At 38.0% G+C, this 23,320-nt stretch overlaps 1 protein-coding gene across 1 annotated transcript; it reads left to right on the top strand.

Moving 5' to 3' along the window:
• Positions 1-212: 212 nt before the first annotated feature.
• On the top strand, positions 213-21,887 carry GLO1 (glyoxalase I). The gene is made up of 6 exons (XM_045541886.1): positions 213-414; positions 13,911-13,993; positions 15,319-15,459; positions 16,428-16,495; positions 17,518-17,607; positions 20,394-21,887. Exons 1-6 carry the CDS (start codon positions 331-333, stop codon positions 20,480-20,482), a joined length of 555 nt encoding a protein of 184 aa, XP_045397842.1. The 5' UTR covers positions 213-330; the 3' UTR covers positions 20,483-21,887.
• Positions 21,888-23,320: the final 1,433 nt, after the last annotated feature.

Below are 23,320 nucleotides of genomic sequence, written 5' to 3'. Positions count from 1 at the left end.
AAAAATTAGGTCATTAAGTAAAAGAGAAACTCCTCTTTCCAGTCGGGAGTTTTTTGTGAGTTTTTTTTTTTTTTAAGCCTTGCCTCCATTGTGCGCAAGGCACCCTGGGAGTTGTAGTCCGGGGCCGAGTCCTGTGGCCGGAGGCGCTAATCCGCTGGGACCCAATCATCAGAGAATCAACTTGCTCTCCGCGCCGCGATTGGCTGGAAGTCAGCGGCCGCCGGCCCCACGGCGCAGTCGCACAGTCTCCAGTCAAGGCGGCACAGGGGCCGGGCGGAGTGTGACTGGTCTGTTCCTGGGTCGCGTCGTCAGTGATACCTCAGCGCAGCAATGGCAGAACCGCAGCCCGCGTCCAGCGGCCTCACGGACGAGGCCGCCCTCAGTTGCTGCTCCGACGCGGACCCCAGCACAAAGGTGGGCACGGGACCTCATTCTCCCGCCCCGGGGTCCTGCGCGGGGCGGCTGTGGCCCCCGGAGACGCCGGATCCGGGACTCAGCCGGTCCGGATTCTAACCCACCCGGTCGCGCTGCAGGTCCCCCGGCCTTGGGCGGACGGGAGTGGGCTGGGAAGAGGGCCAGTGGTGTCCGATGGGGTGATCCGTGGGGGCCGCGAAGAATGGAGGGGCTCCATTTCTTCAGGTAATTTCAAAGACTGTGACTGTATTTGAATTAACTTGTTTATTTTGAGACGGTGAGCTGGAAGCCAGGCCAACCCAGGGTCAGGTTCCCTGTCTGTGTGTGTGTGTTCCACAGGCCAATTGCCAAGGCCCATGAGAAAAGCAATTTCAGAACTCCCAGTCGCAGGTTCAGTGGTCCCTGTCCACGCCAGGCCCGCCCAGCCTCGATCAGTTTTCGTTACCACCCTAACTGCAGGCTTAACTCCTCCAAACTAGTGTGGTCGCTCCAAGTTTGCGCCCAGAAAGAATTTCGCTTTTGCTTGGCTTTTGCTGTTGCTTAAGACCACATTTCTGCCCTCCCTGTGTGGGGTGGGCCCCAAGAATGGTTACAGAATCATGGAGCTTAGATCTGAAAAGAATCTGAAATTCCTTCTCTGACCCTCTCTGACCCAGTAAGAGGAATGACTGTTGCATATGAAGGCTTTTGCTTACGAACATGTCTGTACTAAGTCAGTGTAACTCACTCAGGTGTGGTACCTCCGTGTGTAGATGTAGCAGCCGCTGGGGAAGTTTATTTAATCAGTCGAGTCATCAGTGTCAGTAAATGCATTTGTATTTATTAATTTGCATCATTTGTAAATTTCCTGAATATTGAATATGTTCTTTATGCAGACCTCTGAGAGGCAGATTTTGTCTTTAATCTCACACTCCCAACCTCCACCCTATTCTGCTTCTGGGATACTGACTCCAGCAGTAATTTTGGAATTTGTCATAAAGGGGGAAAAAAAATCTATGAATTAAATTTAGTTTGATCACTTGATACATTTACACTGTCAATAGAAAAGAAGCCAAAGTTAATCATTCTTTAAATGATTTATTCTGAGCCAAATTTGAGGACCATGACCCAGAGCCACATCCAAAAAGCCTTGAGCAAGTGGACTCACTGTGGCTGGGTTACAGTTTGGTTTTATACGTTTCAGGAAGACAGGAATTACAGGTAAAGTCATAAATCAATATATGAAAGGCATACATTGTTTTGGCCCGAAAAGGTAGGACATCTCAAAGCTGGGGCTTACAGGTTCTAGGGGGGTTTAAAGACTCCTGACTTGTAATTGGTTAAGGAAATGAAGCTTTGTCTAAAAGCTTGGAATGTTTTAAGATAAGGAAGTCTGTCAATCAGAGACTAGCCACTGGACTTTCACCCAGACTCAGTATACTTGTTATGTAAATTGAGGACCTGCAGGTTTGTCTTGCATAGCCTTAGACCTGTTGATGAGTTTATAAAGGATGTCTCCAAGAAGAGAGGGTGGGGTATGATGAGGCATGTCTGATCTCCCTTCTCATGGCCAACAAATCAGTTTTAGGGATCTCCTTGGTGAAGAGGGGGTCAATTCAGTCAGCTGGTGGGGGGGGCGTTTAAGATTTTATTTTAGTTCACAACACTATATGTAAAGAACATGGTAGGTACTTTGAGGCCTAATGGGATAAATAAGATGAGGTCCCCTGTGTACCAGCTCTAACATATGATGGACCTGGGATTAATGTGCTCTTGAATTACAAAGCACCACCCTGGAAGCACAGAGGATGTAGATGTTTTCATAGGTAGCATCAATAGTATGGTGTATGCATAGGGTATTTGGGGCCTGAAGACCTGCATTTGAATCCCTGCCTCTGTCATTGGATGCAGTGATCTAGGCAGGGCAATTGGGCTAAGTTTGTAAAAGGAGCATGAAGATATCTCAGAGAGCTGCTATTAGGATAAAATGAGATGAAATGTATTATGTTCTCTAAACTATGAGGAGTGATACAAGTCAAGGTTGTATTTCACCTGTGAGGATCCGGGCATACATCAAGCAGAAGGTGGTGGTGGGCCCATGCCTTGAAATATGGGTGGGATTCCAGCAGACAGAGTACATGGGAGGGCTGAAGGGGTAAAATAAATGGCAGAAAGATGCAGTGCAGGCCATGTTTTGGAGCAGGGGTGGGGAACCTGTGGCCTTCTAGATCCCTAAGTGTGGCCTTTTGACTGAATCCAAATTTTATAGAACAAATCTAGATCCAGAAGGCCACAGGTTCTTCACCCCTGTCAGGTTAGTTAAATGTTTTTGGTTGAAGTTCAGATTATCTAAGCAGTGGTGGAGAAGGCTAACATGGTGGGTTGGGGCCAGATCATAGAGAGAGCTTTGAATGTCACATCTAAGGAAGTTAGATTTTATATAGGTTGTAGGGGATGATTCAGGATTTTGAAACATTATATATGGTAAATTGGAGGGATCCAAGTCTGGAGGTGATGAGACAACTTAAAAAGCTCTTCCAGAAGGTGAGATAAACAATGAGGATCTCATTTGGAAAGGAGAGAGCAGCAGTGGCAGAAAGTAACTTGTTTACCGATCATTTGCATGTTCATTACAAAGGAAGACCAAAGAATATACAGCTGTACCACATCTTTGGCAATATTACTTGGCTAACTTTCTTCAAAAGGCCAGATTCTTCTCCTTGTAAGTGGTGATCTCCTGAAGATCATTATTTTTACTGTCTCTGTGTCCTTTGATACACAGTAGAAAATGTCCTCAGGGTTGCCATTATTTCTAAATTACCACTACCAATGTCTGCTTTCACATCATTCCATTTATATATAGATAGATAGATTTTTTTTTCTTTTTTTACATATGGGGCCCCTGTCCCATCTGAGTGGTAGGGAATGGGGTCAAGGAAAACTTTTAAGTGTTGGTAACAGTTGAGCTGAGTTTTACCAAATAGGGAGGAAGTAGCTTGATAGAGTTGGATGCAGGGGTAGGAGAAGTAGGGATTTGCAAGGAGGAAGGAGTAAGGACAATGACCAGATGGGTGGCTGACTAACCTAGGCTATTCTTTAGAGGGAATCATAGTAAAATAAAGGCACAATGATGTGACAGAACTGAGTCAGGTAATACAATGACACTGCAGTTATATAGGCAATGGGAGTTGAGGGGAGGGTGCAGAAAACAATGATTGGGGTACTCAAAGAAAATATGAGAATTCCCATTATGTTCATTTGTTTTTCTCACCCTGTAAAGATTTCTATTTGGTAAATATATTTTGTAATATATGTTATACTGATATTGTACGCATATATACATTGAAATATATATACATTTATTGGAGGTACCTGTTTTTTTTTAAGTGATAAGGGTATAAAATAGAAAATGTTTGAGATGATCAGCTTAGGGAGGACAGTAATAAAATTTGATGTTGGAGAAGTATACAACAACTATATGTGCTTGTTTTGGGGACTTTTTCCCAATTTGTCATATTCTAACATAGATTGAGTCAGGGAAGTAACACTATGAGGAAAGGAAAAAAATGTGTCCCACCATATTGTACATCAACCATGTACTCCAGTTGTCACACAATAAAATGATCTTGTTCCCCTCAAGATATACTGAGGGTAGTTGAAAAGATCATTTTTAAAAGTCAGGAAAAAAGAAAACCATTCATTTTTGTTTTGTGGGAGGTATAACACCTAGGGATAGAGAATTAACAAACCCTTTCCCCTTTTATGAGAATTTGACTTTTGGTTAATTCTCTAGTTCTGTTTTTCAGGAAATCATGAAAAATGGGTGTTTTGTTATTAGGTAATTTTGCTTATGGTAAAAAATAACTCAATTGGTATATCGCATCTGGAGAGAGAGAATTATAAATACCTGATAGGAAGCCATAGCTTTGGACTTCCCTGAATGCAGTCACTCTTACAACTGTCCCTTGTGGAGATTCTGGAAGCTGTGCCTATGGAGTTACTACTAAGATATTGGCTCCTGTGAATCGGGCTTTCTACACTAGGGTGATTCTCATACCTGATGTGGATCTTCTCCCTGCGCCTGAGTTACATAGACTCCTGTAAGTTTGATTTATCCTGGAAATAGACATATAGTGACCAAATACACTCATATCCTGTTGTTGGGGGGGCAATTGTGTAAAGTATTTTTGAAGACCTCTGCTTCTGGGAAGATGGAGTAGGCAGACTTTTCCCTATTCGTCTTGCTAAGTACAACTAAAAACTCTGGACATGATATATAAAAGAAAAAGGAAGATTCTGAAGGGTTGTGAGAAGAAGGCAGACTGGTGGTGAGTTTCCTGAGTTATCTTTTTGCCTCATATAGCTCAAAGTTGGAGCTGAAGAAGCTAGCAATCTGGAAATGCCAATGGATGCAGACCAACAACAACAACAAAAGCCTCCTGAAAGTCTGCTCTTTCTTGTCACAGGACCAGGAAAGGGACAGTATTTCCTAGCAAGACAGAAAACTCTTAGACAATAAGTGTTGTACTCCAACTAGACACCACAGAAAAAACTGGCCCCAGCCCCACCCATGCCAGGAAAAGCTGAGTAGGGAACCTAGACTTTAACCCGCAGGCTGTAATGATGTGCCCAACCTTCCCCTGGCAGGATGATGTCAGGGAATGCTGAGTAGGAAGCCAGGACTTTCATCCTGCTAGGCTTTTCCCCCCCTTGCCATATCAGTGGAAACACATGAGAAACCTGAAACTCCACCCCAACCTAGCAGTGGAAATATTTTAAGACAGTTATAAATGGGAGAGGGTGAAGGGATTTTAAAGAGAAGCAAGGTTTCTACACTTGATTCAAACTGATAAAATGGTGTCACCAAGTGACTGTGATAAGTTACATATATATATGTATATATATATACACACATATATATATAGTAATACCTAGAGCCACCATTTAAAAAGCTATACAAAGAAAGACATGCAATAACACTATAGATAAAATTGAATTTTAAAAATGTTCAAGTGACCCATAGAAATGCAAAAAGAAATAAAAAAGCAAACAGAAAACAAAGCAAAAATGAATAAAATGGCCAACTTCAGCCCTAACATTCCAATAATTACATTAGATTTAAGTACATTATAGGCAGAGATTGACAGAGTGGATTGAAAACCATGCCCCAGCTGTATACATGAAAATCACTTCAGATATTATACAGGCAAGTTGAAAGCAAAAGGAAGGAAAAGATGTATCATGCATACATTAGTCAAAAGAAAATAAGAGTGGCTATATTAATATCAGATAAAGTAGACTTAAGAGCAAAGAAAATTACCAGAGACAAAGAAATATATAATGATAAGAGTTGTGATTGACCAAGAAGATAATAATCATAAATGTGTGCAACCAAGTACACAGAGCTATAAAACACATGAAGCAAAAACTGATACAACTGAAAGGAGAAATAGAAAAATCTACAAATATAGTTGGAGACTTCAAAACTCCTCTTTCAACAATTGATAGAACTAGACAGAAAATTAGCAAGTATATAGAACTCAACACCATCAACAAATAGGATCTAATCAATATTTATAGGGTGTTCTGCCCAACAACAGCAGAATACCCCTTTTTTCAAATGTTCACATAACATATACCCAAGTAGGCCAGGCCCTGGGTCCTAAAACCAACTTTAGCAAATTTAAAAGAATTGAATCATACAATTCTTCAATCACAATGTGTTTTTCACCATGATGGAATTAAACTAGAAATAAGTAGCAGAAACATAACAGGGAAATATCCAAACACTAAGAAACTATACAACGTACCTCTAAATAAATAATCCATGGATCAAAGAGGAAGTCTCAGGAAATCTTAAAAAATATATTGAACTGAAAAAAATGAAAAGGAATCCTAGCTAAAACAGTACAAAGAGGGAAATTTATAGCACTGAATACAGACATTTTAAAGGAGAAAAAGTCTCAAATCAATAATTTAAGTTTCCTCCTAAGAACCTAGAAAAAGAGCAAAATAAACGCCAAAGGAATTAGAATAAAGGAAATACTGAAGAGCAGAAATCAATGAAATTGAAGAGATAATCAGTGAAACAGAGCTGGTTCTTTGGAAAGACCACGAGAATTGACAAACCTGTAGGAAGACTGACGATGAAAAAAAGAGGACACAGACTACCAATACTTGGAATGAAATAAGGGATACCACTACAGACCTTGCTGACATTAGAAAGATAAGGGAATACTAAAAACAACTCCATATACATAATTTCAATAACTATGAAGGGACCAATTCATTGAAAAACAAACTACCACATCTCACCCAATGTGAATTAAATAATTTGGGTAGCCTTATATATTAAGGAAATTGAATTACAATGAACAAACTTCCAAAAAAAGATATCTTCAGACCCAGGTGATTGCACTAGGGAATTCTACCAAATGTTAAAGAAAGATTAGCATCAATTATACATAGTCCCTTCCAAAAAACTGAAGAGGAGGAAACACTTCTCAATTCATTTTATAAAGCTAGTATTACTCTGATACCAAAACCAGATGAAGACAGTACAAAAAAAGAAAACTACAGATCAGTATCTCTAACCAATATAGATATAAAAATCCTTGACAAAATGTTAGCAAACAGAATTTAGCAATATATATACATAATTATATATATGCATATATAATTATATACTGTGATCAAGTGGGGTTTATTTCAGGGATAGAAGGCTGGTTCAGTATTCAGAAATTAATCAATATAATCCACCATATTAAGAGGGCAAAGAAGAAAAATCACATGATCATATCAGTTGATGCAGAAATGGCATTTGACACAATCTAATACTCATTGATGATTTTTTAAAAGTTCCAAAAAAAGAATAGAGGGGCATTTCTTCAACTTGATAGCATCTATAAAAAAATTATAGCTAATATTACCTTAATGGTGATGCTTTCTCCCTAATTTTGGTAACAAGGCAAGGGTGTCTGCTTTTACCACTCTTATTTGACATAGTGCTGGAAGTTCTAGCCAGTGCAGTAAGGCAAGAAAAAGAATAAAAAGCGTATGGTTTGGAAAAGAAGAAATCAAACTGTCATATTTGCTGAAGGCATGATTGTCTACATAGGAAATCCTAAGAAAGCTACAAAAAGTTGTTAGAATTAGTAAATGAGTTCAGCAAGGTTACAGGATATAAAATAAAATACAGTAATCAATTGTATTTCTATATAGTAGCAAAAAACACATGGGCACCAGAATTAAAAATACATTGCCATTTACAATTGCTCAACAAAATGAAATACTTAGACATAAATCTAATAAACATTTACAGGACTTGTATGCTGGAAACTGCAATGCTGATGAAAGAAATCAAAGAAGAGCTAAGTAAATAAGAGACATATTGTGTTCATGATTGGACAGCATAGTAAGGATGTCATTTCTTCCCAAATTGATATACATGTTGTCGACGGAAAAGAAGCCAAACTCTGTAAAATAATTTTAAAGAGATTTATTCTGAGCCAAATTTGAGGACCATGACCTGGAGCCATGTCCAAGAAACCTTCAGCCAAGTTGACACGCTGTGGTTGGATTACAGTTTGGTTTTATACATTTCAGGGAGACAGGAATTACAGGTAAAGTCATAAATCAATACGTGGAAGGCATACATTGGTTTGGCCCGAAAAGGTGGGACATCTGGGGGGCGGGGCTTAAAGGTTATAGGTAGGTTTAAAATTCTTTGACTTGTAATTGATTAAAGAAATGAAGTTTTGTCTAAAGGCTTGGAATGTTAAGATAAGTAAGTCTGCAAATCAGAAACAAGTACTGGACATATATCTATTGTTTAAATTGAGGACCTGCAGGTTTGTCTTGCATAGCCTTAGGCCTATTAATGAGTTGCAAAGGATATCTCCAAGAAGGGAGGGGGACACGATGGCATGTCTGACCTCCCTTCTGGCAGGCAATTTAGTTTTAGGATATCCTGTTGGCCAAGAGAGGGTCCATTCAGTCAGTTGGGGGTCGGGGCGGGGTAGTCTCAGGATTTTATTTTAGTTCACAATGTTTAACACAATACCTATCAAATTTTTTTAGATATAGTTAAGGTTATTCTAAAGTTTATATGGAAGGTGAGAAATTAGAAAAACAATTTTGAAAAAATAATAAAATGGGAAGAACCTGATTTTAAGACTTACTATGTAGTTGCAATAATCGCTGCTCTGTGATATTGGCAGAGAAATAGACAAATCAGTGGAACAAAATAGAGAACCCAGAAATAGACCCACACTAATATGCACAACAGATTTTTGACAAAGATGCAAAAGCAGTTCAATAGAGAGAATGTGAACAAAATGCTTCTGAAAAGGAATTTGGAGGAAAGGCTTTATTCCAGTGAACGGTTTGTGAACTGGAGAGATGCAGCCTTCAGTGTAAAAGGAATGTGCATTTCAGAGAACAAAATGAAGGTTCAGGTTTTATGGCAGGAGTCTCCACCCAGGTCTGTTTATGCAAATGAAAGATTCAAACTTGCTTAGTTCTGACTAGTCAATGTAGCTGAGTTCTGATTGGTTGATACAGCTGAGCCCTGATTGGTTTAAACAGGTGAGCTCTGGTTGCTTGGTTCAAGCAGTGCAAACGGGAGTAAGCAACTATGAAAGGCCCAAAGTTAGACAGAGGTGTGAGTTTTCTGGGAATACAAGCGTAAGAGTGTGACCTCCGGTTAGCAAGTGGCTGGTTGTCTGTATTTGAATTTGTGCCCAGTTACTCAGGATCCATCTTGAAGGATTACCTCTTTTAGGGTCACAGAAGGATAGCCTTTTCAACAAATGGTGCTAGAGCAATTGGACATCCATAGGTGAAAAAATGAAGTTCTACCCAAGTCTCTTGCCTTATATCAAAAAAAATCCATATAGAGGTACTAAAAGTGGCCTTGATCCTTTGGTTCACATCCCTGCTCCACTCTTACAATTTAGTTATGGCTTTTATTATAGGCAGGTATGACATGCATCTTTGATTATACCTTTAAAGTTATCTCTCAGTAGTTTTGAGTTAATTGAATTTGGATAGTGCACCCCCCCCCAAAAAAAAACTGATTATTTCTGTTATTCTACCTTTTTATAAGGTAAAGGAACAAATCTTTGTCACCCAGGAGCCATCCCTGGAAACCCAAAGATAGCTTAGGCATAAAAGACATCTTTTATTGTTCCAAATTTAGAGCATGATAAGGGAAAGACAGAGTTAAGAATTGTCAGATGAAACAAGACACTAAGTCTTACTTTTTATACATGAAATTTATTTTAAACAATATTTTAGAAACAGCAAGAAACAATAGTAATTTTTAGGAACTTTTTAAAGCAGGAACTTTTTCTCAAGATCATGCAAGTAAGTGTTTACCAGAAGTACAGGGAATTAACAGTATATTTTGGTGATAAAAAGAAAATCTGTTAGCTGATCATAGAATAACTTGATCATTTTATAAAAAGCAAGCCCTACTTGTCTTTTAAATCCATTTTACAATTTGCAATAAAGAATTTATAAACCTCTATTTTATAAATAAATCCCACTAATATTGAATATCTCTTTAATTCTGTCATGTGTAGGTTTTTAAAAGTTAATTTTAATATTCTTTTATATGTATGTATTTAGACAGGTATACCTAGTTGTTAATAGATAATATAATTAAAGGCTTTAACATTAATTTTAAGATATAATTAATCTTAATAGCATTAAATTGTGTGTATGTATGTTTTTCTGCTTTTTTTTTTTTTTTTTTTTTGAGACAGAGTGTTGCTCTGTTGCCCGGACTAGAGTGAGTGCCGTGGCGTCAGCCTAGCTCACAGCAACCTCAGACTCCTGGGCTTAAGCGATCCTACTGCCTCAGCCTCCCAAGGAGCTGGGACTACAGGCATGCGCCACCATGCCCGGCTTATTTTTTCTATATATATTTTTAGTTGGCCAGATAACTTATTTCTATTTTTAGTAGAAACGGGGTCTCGCTCTTGCTGAGGCTGGTCTCGAACTCCTGACCTCGAGCAATCCACCCGCCTTGGCCTCCCAGAGTGCTAGGATTACAGGCGTGAGCCACCGCGCCCGGCCCTTTTCTGCTTTTTAAATTTAATATAGCATCTTTATATCCCCATGCTATTTAGTATACTTCTAAGCAGCCTTTTAACTGTCTTCATAGTATTCTATTATGCCTGAGTCATACTTTATCTAGCTATTCTTTGGTTGTTAAAGGCAGTTTAGCAAGGTGGCCGAAAGCAAGAACTTGGCAACTGGATTGCTCGGGCTGGAATTTTTTTCTCTGCCACTTATTCTCTCAGCAGTTAAATGGGGATGACAATAATACACCTCATAGGGTTATTGTGAAGATTACATGAATTGGTTTCTTTAAGTCACTCAAAACAATGTCTGGCACATAGTAGTTATGTTTGTATTTTGATGAATGTCTTTGTACATAAATGTTTGTCAGAGTTTCTAATTATTTCCTTCGGTAGATTTTTAGGAGAACATCTTGGTCAAAGAGTATGAATTCTTGAAGACTCTTGAGATCCAAATTGCTTTCCAGAAAGATTGTAGGATAGAGATAGGATAGGTAGGGTTGTCTGACTTTGGGCAAGTATTTGGCATGGCATCTGTAGCAAAAATATTCTGTGCCTAAGGTACATCCATTTGAGTATAGCCTTTATGGACTGAACAGAAGTAATGATAAAGTCATTTATAGTCTAGCAATACTAATGTTGGTATTCAAAAGATGTTGAAGAGATAAAATGTGAACTGGGTAACTACAGAACAGATTTTAAAAGATAGTTTTTAGATTTTATCTTTTTTTTCCTTAACTGAACAAGAGACCATTGATGGATACAGCTTGGTTGGATGTGTATTATCACATAATTCTGTAGGTTAAAGGTCCAACATAGGTCCCACTGGTCTAAAAGTCAAGGTATGACAGGGCTGCTTTCCTTACTGGAAGCTCTGGAGAAGAATCTTCTAAACTCATTCAGGCTGTTTCCTGCATTCAGTTTCTTTCCATTGTAGGACTGAGGTCTCAGGTTCCTTGCTGGCTGTCGGCCTGGGAGGGGTGTGGGCATCAGCCTTTAACTCCTTGCCTACATAGCCATGCCCCTACATAGCCGGCAGCCGCAGGTCGGCTCCTCACACTTGAAATCTCTCCAACTTCCCTTACTGCCACACCTCTCTTGTGCCCTTTTTGCCATATCTCTATGTCTTTTCTGCTTTTAAGGTCTTGTGTGATTACATTCAATCCACCTAGATAATCCAAGTTAATCTCCCTATTCTAAGGTCAACTGATAAGTAGCCTTAATTCTACCTCAGAGTCCCTCACAGTAGCACCTGAACTAGTGTTCGATAGAATAACCAGGGACATCTCTAGAATTTAGTCCTTGCTTGCAACTCTCTCTAGAAACTGTGGTGCACTGGCTGAGCACCAAATCCGGTGTAGGGAGGCCGGCTTTCCCCCATTAGGCCTGCTAGCTAAAGCCTGTGTAATTGCCTATGGTCCAGCATGAAAGATCGCACATGGGATTTTGTTCTGGAGCCGGCCTCCTCAAGCAGACCTTGTACTTGGTAGAGAAGCAGCAGTCACTCATATTACCTGGGAGATGGGGATGTTTGTTATTTTTGTAGTGCTCACAGTGTCTTGTTTTAATCTGCTGGAATATGAAGTAGAAGTAGTCTTGCTGCTTGTTAAATTTTTTTTTTTTTTTTAATATTTGGTCTCACTTCTTTGCAGTCACAGAGTGACTTTGTAGTTGTATTTGAGATTATATTCAACAGGAGAAAACCAAGGCCTAGTTGTATCAGGCCAGTGTCTGGAGGTCAAGAGCTGCTTTTCTCTTTCTCAGCTGCTTGCTAAAACTGAGACCTTTAGGAATATACCATCTGACTGAGAAACATATAACTTGCCTTATAAGTGATTATAAGCTGTGAATAAAGAATTTAATTATGTTCATTAAGATCAGTTTTAATAAGATAAAGTAGTTTTTAGGCTAGTTTTGTTTTAGATGAGAATTTAAGTGCTTAAAAGTGTACATTTTGGCCAGATGCAGTGGCTTGTGCCTATAATCCTAGCACTTTGGGAGGCTGAGGTAGGAGGATCACTTGAGGCCAGGAGTTCAAAACTAGCCTGAGTGTGAGCAAGACCCCATGTCTACAAAAAAAATAGAAAAATTAACCAGGCATGGTGGCACACACCTGTAGTCCCAGCTGCTCAGGAGGATTGCTTGAGCCCAGGAGTTTGAGGTTACACTGAGCTATGATGATGCCACTGCACTTTAGCCCAGGCAACAGAATAAGATCCTATCTCAAAAAGAACGTATATCTTGGTTATTTAAAATTTAGCAAAATAGAAAAATATAATTTCCTAAGGATGCTGAATAAAATATATTTGTATTTTATGTGACGTGAGTTATAAGGGAGACATAGCTATCTGGCTCTAAAGGAAGTGGTCAGAGTTTTCAGGCCTGTTTTCGTAAGTCTATGGGTATAACAGGAAAAAATTCTTTTTGGAAGCATTAATGAGGTTAACACACTCATGGTCTGGAAGGTACCTATAATAAAAGGAGACCTGAACTTAGATAACAAGCCTTGTACAATTAATTTAATTACTCAATGTCAGTTTCTCATCTATAAAATGGGGATGTGAGTATATGTAGATAGTAAGACCTCACAGTTATTGTACCTAATGAGTCAAACTCCTAAGTAGTCTTACTAATGCCAATAATAATGTCAACTCCATGAATTTATATACTTTCTACCTTTTTCTCAGTCCAGCCTTCTGCTTCCTGTTATGTAAATTGAACAGTTTCACAAAGGCATTAGCAGTAGTAACTTTTTACCTGTTAGTTATTTAGGGGTCTAGGACCTTGTCGGTAACTTCTTGCTGATTTACATGGTTACCAGTAAATGCTTCTGGAAGAGCATTTATGCATTCATTCAGCAAATAATACAGTAATCAAACTCGTTATTTGTAACATCAGTGTCTTAGTTGAGGTGGCCCAAAAGCAGAGTGGAGACAAGGTAGTAAATAGTTTCTTTGGGAGGTGGTCACTGAGAGCTCTGAGGAGTGGAGAAGGAAGGCCAATAATAGATGTAGACAAGCAGATTACCCCTCTGGGCAACTGGGGCTCAGTCCTGCTGGGGAGCCTCTGAGGGACTTCGTGGAACATGCCTCACAATTGCCCTACTAAGGGACAAGTATGCCCAGTTTTTTATCCACCGTTTGTTGAAAGTCATTCCTGGAGTGTAAACTCCTTAGCACTTTGGACCTGCCCCACATGGGACTGCAGCCAAAAACAGCACTGGGCAGAGAGCCATAGGAAATTGTAGGTGATAGATAAGGGAATTGCGTCCAGATGATGTCCAGGGTAGGCTAAGAGGGCAAAGTTTTTCTTTTCCTTTTTAACATTGTGTTACAATGGTAGACTATTTTTGTATCATGTTACAGAAAGCACAATTAATGTTGATAATAAGTGATAAAAAATTAAAGGTGTTTTAATACTGTTTCTCCTTAGGATTTTCTATTGCAGCAGACCATGCTACGAATTAAGGATCCTAAGAAGTCATTGGATTTTTATACTAGAGTTCTTGGAATGACGTAAGTAAAATATTTATTGGCACCTTAATGTTTAAATACTTGGCTTTGCAAATGTAGGGAATATTTTCAGACCCATTTAAAAAATTAAAGTTTGTTTCAGAAGTAACAAAGTGACTGGACAGGACTCCTGTTAAATTCCTTTTCTTCTCTACCCCAGCCAGGCTCAGTGTGCAACAAAAGACACAACTGGTTGCATTTTCTCCCATCTCCCTTCTCTTTGAGAGCTATCAGCTAAATCCTTAATATAATCAGACCCCTCCTGATCTTCTGACCACTTTTAGCCTCTTGTTTATTTCAGAAAAGGTACCGACATAAGGATTTATAAAACTGGCCTTTTTCTTAGGCTACATTTTCTTTTGCCAAACAGGTAATATCCACTGATCTTTCAATCCTTAAAGCATATTTACTTGTTTATTTTTCTTTTTCTCCAGCTTTATTGAGGTATAATTGACAAATTATTTTGTTATTTTGTTGATTTGTTTCCCTAAATAACATGAGCTTTTTGTTGGTTTTTGATCCTATAACAACAGGATCAAAAAACATAAAGAGTAAAATAATGATCTTTAAATTTACTGCCTAGGTAAGCTTCATGGACATTGACAGAAAGATTTAAGAACTCAATAAATGTATTTATTAAACTGAGTGGTATATATATCTGAAAGAACAATAAGGTAATGCAGTATATTTGTCACTAAAAATAAACAAAATTCTCTTTTCAAGATACCTATTTCCATTTGTAAATAAGTACTATAATTTCAGCTAAATTTCATTATATTTGAAGAATTGATGAATTATAAAAATTCGCTTTTTTATTTTTATATTTCAGGTATTTGCAGAGGAATAAGTTTTTTTCTGAGGTTTTTCTCACTGATATTTTTTCTCTTGCTTTTCCCATTAAAATAACCTAATTACATAGAGTTCTTATTCTTATCAAAACTTGAATATTACATTATGCCTTTTCTGGTCTGTTTTGTTTTGTTTTTGTTTTCATTTTTGAAACAGGATCTTGTGCTGTTGCCCAGGCTAGCGTACAGTGACAGGATGATAGCTCACTGTAGTCTCAAACTCCTGGGCTCAAGTAATCCTCCCACCTCAGCTTCCTTAGTAGCTGGGACTACAGGTGCACACCACCACATTCAGCTAAGTTTTTTTATTTTTTGTAGAGACCAGGTCTTGCTTTGTTGCCCAGACTGGTGGCAACAAACTCGTGGCCTTAAGCAATCTTCCTGCCAAAGTGCTGGGATTACAGGTGTGAGCAACTATGGCTGGTCATCCTGTTGTTAATGATTCATCTTTGTTTTTTGTTTTGTTTTTTGTAATTTCAGGCTACTCCAAAAATTAGATTTTCCTACTATGAAATTTTCACTCTATTTCTTGGCTTATGAAGATAAAAATGACATCCCCAAAGATAAAGATGAAAAAGTATCATGGGTATTCTCCAGAAAAGCTACACTTGAACTGACACAGTGAGTATAAATTTATTTCTTTTTATATATTCTAGATTTTTTAAAGGTAGTTTTTAAAAATCTTTTGTTATGTTTTATTTACTTACATCTTTACTTCAAACCAGGTCTACCTAATCACTTCACATTTGTAACAGTATATTTGAGTGTTTTTACATGGACCTTTTGGTCTTTGTATTGTTCTGGTGGCATAGTTAGGGCAAGTGAGATCATTTGTCTTTTAAATACAGACCATAACACCCTGCAGTGGTAAGATATTTGCCAAACTGTGGCTAAGTAATATTTAGGTGCTACAACTAAAGTCTTCCAGCAGTTTTATTCTTTTAATTATCTTGATGCATTTTTGATCCAGAAATTGTTATAGCATGTGTTTCTTTAAAAGTTGTCAAACCATTTTATAATTATTAATATTCAAATTTTAAGGTATTTTTATAATTTCAACATTTAAAAATGTCTTTACATTGTTTCTCTGCACTCTTTAACAGCTACCAAAAGATCATTTGTTTCACGTTGCATGATGTAGTGTCCTCTTGTTTTAAAACAAACCTTTGGAATCAAACAGACCTAGACATGAGCCTTGGCTCTGACACTAGTTCTGTGGCCCTGAACTAATGTTATCATCTCCCGTAAGTGGCAGTCTCATCTATAAAATGAAAACATTCAGATCTAGCCCATGGAGCTGTTTTGAGGGCTTAAAGAAACATGAAGTACTTAGCACAATGAATGATAGTTGCTATTATTATCATTATTGTTTTTATCAAGATGAGGTTCTGCTGTCTTCTTAGTCTAGTTAAAATACTTTGCCCATTTGCCCTTTCTACAGTTGAAAATATTTGTAGTAGCAGTGGTTATACCAAGTATGAAAAGTAACATATACACATGGTAAGACTTGAAAGACAGGTTGTTGCAACTTTCTTTTCAGAATATCTGTTCTACAGGACATTGCAGTTATGTTTTCACTCCTTTTGTAGCAATTGGGGCACTGAAGATGATGAAACCCAGAGTTACCACAGTGGAAATTCAGACCCTCGAGGATTTGGTATGTTTGTCTATTTGTATGTAATATATATGGCTTTGTGTGATTTTGCATTGTGTACATAATTATGGTTATACTAAACCTAAAACATTAATGGCCTAATTATTAAATATGATCAATTTATTGGAGGTATGGTTTTTATTTTCCACAAATAATGTTATTTAGGAATTGTTTTATTTCAGAGTCTTAGTCTAAACATTACATTTACTCTTTCATAATGATTTTACTTTAAGTCTCCATATTATATTTCCAGTAGACTTTGTAATTTTAAAAGAAAAGCTATAGTTACTTATAATCCCAATTTCTGCCAGCATACAGTTCCACCTTGATATAAAATCTCTCAACTGAGATGACAGGATTACAGGCTTCAGTTAGCTGCTATATAGTCAACACCAGTAACAAACCTGTTAAGTGTGAGTAAATGATTATTTTTTGGTGTAGACTATTCTTTTTTTTTTTTTTCCCCTGAGACAGGATCTCACACTGTCACCCGAGATAGAGTGCAGTGGTGTCATCATAGCTCACTGCAACTAAACACCTGGGCTCAAGCGATCCTCCTTCCTCAGCCTCCCGAGTAGCTGGTACTACAGGCGCACACCACTACTCCTGGCTAATTTTTCTATTTTTTGTAGAGATGGGGTCTTGCTTTTGCTCAGATTGGTCTCAAACTCCTGGTCTCATGCGATCCTCCTGCCTCAGCCTCCCAAAGTGTTAGGATTACAGGTGTGAGCCACTGTGCCTGGCCTAGTTATAGACTATTCTTAACAGATTGAACTACATATGAGCCAGTGTTGATTTATTTTAAATAACTTGTAGTTCAGAGCAACTAATTAATTCATTATACCCAGCCACTTAGACCTATATTTGTTCTTAATATACTATAGATTTTGGACCTACTTGAATCAGTCTGTTTCTAAGTGCCTTATGCTTTGAAATAAACAAGTTTTGGAAGCCACTTGTGGCACTTAGATACCCTGTTGTAATTATTTCTTCTTTATATGTTTTTTTGGGGGGTGTCAACTAAGGTCACATTGGAATTGCTGTTCCTGATGTACACGGTGCTTGTAAAAGATTTGAAGAACTGGGAGTCAAATTTGTGAAAAAGCCTGATGATGGTGAGTCTACCCCTTACTGTGTTCAGTCCTCTCTTTAGTTCAGTAATACTAAGCACCCACAGAGGGCACTGCTGTAGTAAAACCCTTTGGCTGCAATAACAGAAGTCTACTTCAAACAGCTTTTAAAAAGAAGGGAAATTATTGGAAGAATACATGAGTATCTTAGGGAACTGAAAGACAGCAACTAGGGTGGCTTCACAAAGGACCAGACACAGGACCTACACAGCGTCAAAAACCTGGGCTCCCACTCCTCAGACCTACCGCATCCTCTCATTGGTCACCGGGCTTTCACTATTGTAGGGTATATGTGGCCAACAAAAGTAAGTTCCTTAAAGTCTCTTTTATCTCGAACTCTTGGCCTCAAGTGATCCTCCCACCTCAGCCTCCCAAAGTGCTGGGACACAGGCATGAGCCACCACACCTGCTTAAAGTCTGTTTTATCTGATATTAATATAACTATACCAGCTGTTTTTAGTTAATAATTGCTGGTATTTCTTTTTCATCTTTTACAACCTTTGTATGTCCTTATGTTTTTAGGTATGTTTCTCGAAACAGCATATATCTGGATGTTGTTGGATTTACATGTATTATGATTATTTTACTTAGATCTGTTTCTGCTATCATAATTTATTATTTCAATTTATTTTATTTTTTTAGTTTTAATTTGAAACATTTCACTATTTCATTTTAATCTTTTTTTTTATTAACATACTTAACATCCAAATCATCTCTCCAATAAGAAAAGAACTTGCTCCCTTCCACCCCTATCATGTGACTGTTACCTAGACTAGGATATTATTGATTTGTTTTTCTTCTTTTTCGCTTTGGCTTTTTTTTTTTAAACATAACAAAAAATATAATAAGGTATTTGATCATCTATTTTACATACATCTCTTATAACATCTTTTGGATTTTTCTGTTCCTATATTTAAGTACCTCAACGAAAACTATTTTCAAAGCGTTTGTAACGCAAAACTTCTGAGACTCTCTATGCCTGAGAACCCGTTTATATGCATGACAGTTTTGTGGAAAATGCTACATTTATTTTCCTTCTATTTTGAAAATATTATTCTATTTTCTTTTTGCATACAATGTTGCTGTTGAAAAATCTGCCTTCAATCTGATTATATTCTTTTGTATACTCTTTTGTTCTGAAAGCTTTTTATATTATTTCTTTGTCCTTGCCTTCTTTCTGGAAGATTTTCTTGAACTGGAATACCAATTAATTAATTTTTCCCCAAATGTATCTGTTCTAATATTTAACCCATCTATTGTGTTCTTAATCATCTGTCATAATTTTGATCCCAAATTTTTTCTTGGTTCCTTTAATATTTTCTTGTTCTTGTTTCATATTGGGAACACTTCATACTGCTCATTACTTGTACATGTATAAATGGTTCTTGGTCCATTATTCTAATATTTCTTTTGTTTGAATCTATAACCCATTGTTTGGGGGTTTTTTAATGGTTATGTTTCACAAATTCTTGTTATTTTGGCCTCTGAGCCTTTTTTCCCCCTGCAACTGTTAGCTATTCCAATCCATCAGGCAGTGTGAACAGGGAAAGACCAGGCCCCTGTACTTAACAACCTGAGTGATCTCAGGAGGATGGACTGGTAAGCCCAGAGTGGAGATCCCTAGGCACCTGGAAATGAGACTTAAACACTTAACACTCCACCAAGCAACTCTTCAGGTCAGATCCTCCAGCTTTTTTCCTCAGGGAGAAGCAATCTTAGTAGATGTTTCTGAGGTTGTTATTTCCTATTTCTGGGTATGTGGAGAGAGGGTTGGGGAGATCAGTTGGCTCCCACCTGTTTATCTTGGTTTCTCAAAGCCCAAAGCTCCTGCACTGTCCTTATTTACTCCTAAGGACATCTGAACAAGTGTGAGGGCAGGTGCTGATGCCCAAGGCACTTGGGAAGGTGGGGATTGTGGGACAAGGGGAGCAAGAGCAAAACTCCTGTTTATTCTCCCACAGCTGTGATGCACGGCCTTCTGCTCTAGGCAAAACTGTCGCCTCCTAAACAGACAGGTTAAAAACAGTCGTCCCATCCCATCCCTAACCATCGCCACCAGGGTTTCTCTCACTCTTTTTTTTTTTTTTTTTTTTTTTTACATTTTCCATCTGTGTTTGTTTGCATTTTCCATCTGTGTTCCTCTAGGTTTGATCTTGGGGAAAGGAGCCAGAGATAGGAGTCAAACCAATCCAACATCTTGGTCCCCAAATAAATTTTTGAGGTCACATTTTTCCATTTAAGCAAACAACTTTGACCTGCTAGCCTTTCAATCCCAGTTATGAGTTCCTGGGAGAAAGAATCTGATTGGCAGAGTTTGGGTTACCTAGTATAGTGTTGAAAAGGGTTTGTATGACCCAAGCATCTAGGTCTTTTGTGTGAGTAAACCATGTACCAGCTCCCTTCAGCAACCCCCTGTCTTTTTCTTCTTTAAAAAAAGACAATTTCTGTGACTGCTGAACTGGTAGCATGAAATGGTTTCATGAAGGTGAAGCAAATACCTGATACCTCTGATACCTAAAAGATGCAGCCAGTCCCACAGTTTATTTCAGGAGGGCTGGTTTTCAGGTATGTGTGGAAGATAACATTTTAGTCATTATGAAAAATAAGCATTTGGACAACACTGACAATATAGAATTTTTAAAAATTAAAACTACAAACAAAAGAATGTACTTCATTAAAATGCCAATTATAATTGCATTAATAAAATTTGTTTTAATGTTTAAGGTTTTTTTTTTTTTGTCTTTTCAATAATGAAAATTTTCATTTTACAGGTAAAATGAAAGGCCTGGCATTTATTCAAGATCCTGATGGCTACTGGATTGAAATTTTGAATCCTAACAAAATGGCAACTATTATTTAGTGCTGTGAAAATGCTCCTTTGAGATTTCCATAAAGACAGACATTAAAAAAGAAACAATGTGATTCAAGATACAGATAGCAGAAGCATCTAGGACTATGGATCATGGTTGTAATTCAAATTATTCTTAAATCCATTTCCCTTTCCTATTTCAGCTGGGGTTCTTTCACGTAACTGTTCAGTCATTCTGGTTTTAAAGTAATGCTTTATCTTATGTCCTTGAATATAGTTGTATAACTTTACTTTTTAGTTAATAATTAGAACAATTCCCTTTAGAAGCTGGATTTATTTGCCGTCTTCTATCTCCTAAATAATACTTCTCTTTAAGTCTGCCTTTGAATCCTCATTTTCCCAAAAAAAGTATTTAACATGTTTTTGTGTGGTTATCTTCTGGGGTTTCAATTCCTCAGAAATAACTTTTCACAGTGAAAAGTCAAGAACATAAAACAGGAATGAAACTTCATGTGTACTTCAAACAGTACAAAGTGTTTATTTTACAAAAGAGCAGATACTCTTGAGAGTAATTCAGGATCATGCTGACAAGGATACTGATAGAAAAAGTAGTTTCTTTTTTTTTATAAAGTACATTTAAAGTTCAAGGACTAACCTCATTTAATTGGGAATGGGAAGGAGGAAAGGAATAATATTTACTGGGTACCCAGACACTAGGCTGTTAATATATTTTATCTCATTTAATACTTACAACTATCTCTATAAGAAAGAAAGTAGGCTAAACATGTAAAATAACTTTAGTGAATTGAAGGCAATATAAATAGGCTCAAGTACTTAAGATCTCATCATCATTTTTAGTATTTAGATTGTGGCTCAAAATTAGTACCTCACAATACCTCCTCCACTAGCCTCCTGGTGCAGAAACCCTCAGTGAGTTTGGGCACTGTGCCCTTGGCTCTCGAGCCTGACTACCATGGTGAGGGAAGAAGTAGCAGAAGTGTTTAGCACAAGACTGCCCTGGGGACCCGCTGCTATTCCTGCACAGGTCATGCTTATATTAGTTGTGAAGAGTCCTCCCTACCCCCAGGTCTTCTTGATGACAGTAGCCACATGTAATAAATTATGTTCAGTGAAAACTCAGTTATCAGAAATCCTCACAGTGGTCTTCGCTCCCATGATTGACATTTGATGGGTTTTTAAAAATCAAAGTGATTTTGAAAATCTCTAATGGCTTAGAAAATAAAAACATCCAGTTTGTGGTTGACTACATTTGGATTTTCTGTAGGCTCTAGGGGAAAACCTTTGGATAGGCCATGCCAACTGTGCTTGCATTGCAAGAAGCACTTTACATTTCCTTTTTGGATGAAATGGATTTATGCGAGCAATTTAAACAAACAGCAATACTTACAGACTGAAATAAAATAAAATTTCAAGTAAGACTATCTTTGAATTTTAAGCTTCTGTCTAGCAAGTTCTTTCTTTAAAAAAGCCTGCCCTTAGTACTGAAAGAACTTGAAAAGTCATGCAGGTTCATTCTGAACCAGGAATAGTTGTAATTCTGTAGAGCTGTAAAGTAGGTAGTTTCTGTGGATAAGAAAGTATGGGAAAGGTGGGAAGAGGAAAGTCAATAAGGAATAAAAGATTGTGGTAGATAAAGTGCGAAGAGAAGAAAGGCCAAATATCAAAAGGTGAGTCATAGGAACTTATGAAGACCAAATTTACACGTTGAGTACTAGAGTTAGCAAATAGAAGGGCTAATAGATTCATCAATTCAGTCATTTAAGCCTTATTTCTAGGGAAAGAAGTCTTCTCTACTTACTAAGTAGAGAAGTATCTTTGCCAAAAGATAGCCCTTGCTTATTCCTTAAATTCATTCATATATGAATTGAAAAAAAATACACAGTTGACTCTTGAATAACATGGGTTTGAACTGCCTAGGTCCACTAACACAAGATGCCCATCAATCCACGAATGGATTAGTAAACTGTGGTACATGTATACCATGGAGTATTACTCAGCTATAAGAAATAACGGTGATACGACATCTCTTTGGTTCTCCTGGAGAGAGTTGGAACCCATTATATTAAGTGAAGTATCCAAAGAATGGAAAAACAAGCATCACATGTACTCACCAGAAAATTGGTTTCCCTGATCATCACCTAAATGCACATCGGGGGAGGATACCAATTGGATATCAGACTGAGACGGGTGGGGGGAATGGGTATATGCCTACATGATGAGTGCGTTGTGCACCATCTGGGGAATGGTCATGCTTGAAGGTGCTGACTCGGGGAGGTGGGAGGTGGGGGGAGGGCATGGAGGTATGACTACATGGTGAGTGCCAGGCACACTGTTTGGAGAATGGACACGCTTGAGGCTCTGACTCAGGGGGATGGGCGGGACATAGACAATGTATATAACCTGAGCTTTTGTACCCCCATGAAGAGCTGAAATAAAAAAAAATTTTTTTTCAACTAAAGGCAGATTGAAAATACAGTATTTGCAGAATGTGAAACCCATTTATCTGGAGGGCTGACTTTTCATATATCGACTGTGGGACTTGAGTATTTGAGGATTTTGGTATCCGTGGGAGATCCCGGAACAAATCTTCTGTGTATATTGAAAGATGACTATATATCATATCACCAGGCCTTGCTTGGGAAAAGAACAATTCACTTCCAAATTAACTTGCCTGAGAAGTGATGATGTGAAAGGGTGAACTAGAGCACAAGACGGTTTCTTGTTTTCCATGGTTACAGTCAATATAGAATAAGGCAGTCTCCCGTGAACCCTATGTAGCTAAGACTGGAACGCAGTTAAAATACAGGTGGTTTGAATTAAGAGCTGATGGTTGGAAGGGAATCACCTGTGGCTTCCCCACACGGTATT

The sequence above is a fragment of the Lemur catta genome, chromosome 2, assembly GCF_020740605.2.
Source record: "Lemur catta isolate mLemCat1 chromosome 2, mLemCat1.pri, whole genome shotgun sequence".
NCBI lineage: Eukaryota > Metazoa > Chordata > Mammalia > Primates > Lemuridae > Lemur > Lemur catta.
The sequence above is the reverse complement of the archived record's forward strand: the minus strand, read 5'-3'. Positions and strand labels throughout refer to the sequence as shown.

Excerpts from the sequence above, each read along its gene's own strand:
- GLO1 (XM_045541886.1), top strand. The coding sequence starts at position 331 with ATGGCAGAACCGCAGCCCGCGTCCAGCGGCCTCACGGACGAGGCCGCC. Across the intron at positions 13,994-15,318 it reads ACTAGAGTTCTTGGAATGAC|GCTACTCCAAAAATTAGATT; the intron begins GTAAGTAAAATA and ends TTGTAATTTCAG. Across the intron at positions 17,608-20,393 it reads TGTGAAAAAGCCTGATGATG|GTAAAATGAAAGGCCTGGCA; the intron begins GTGAGTCTACCC and ends TTCATTTTACAG.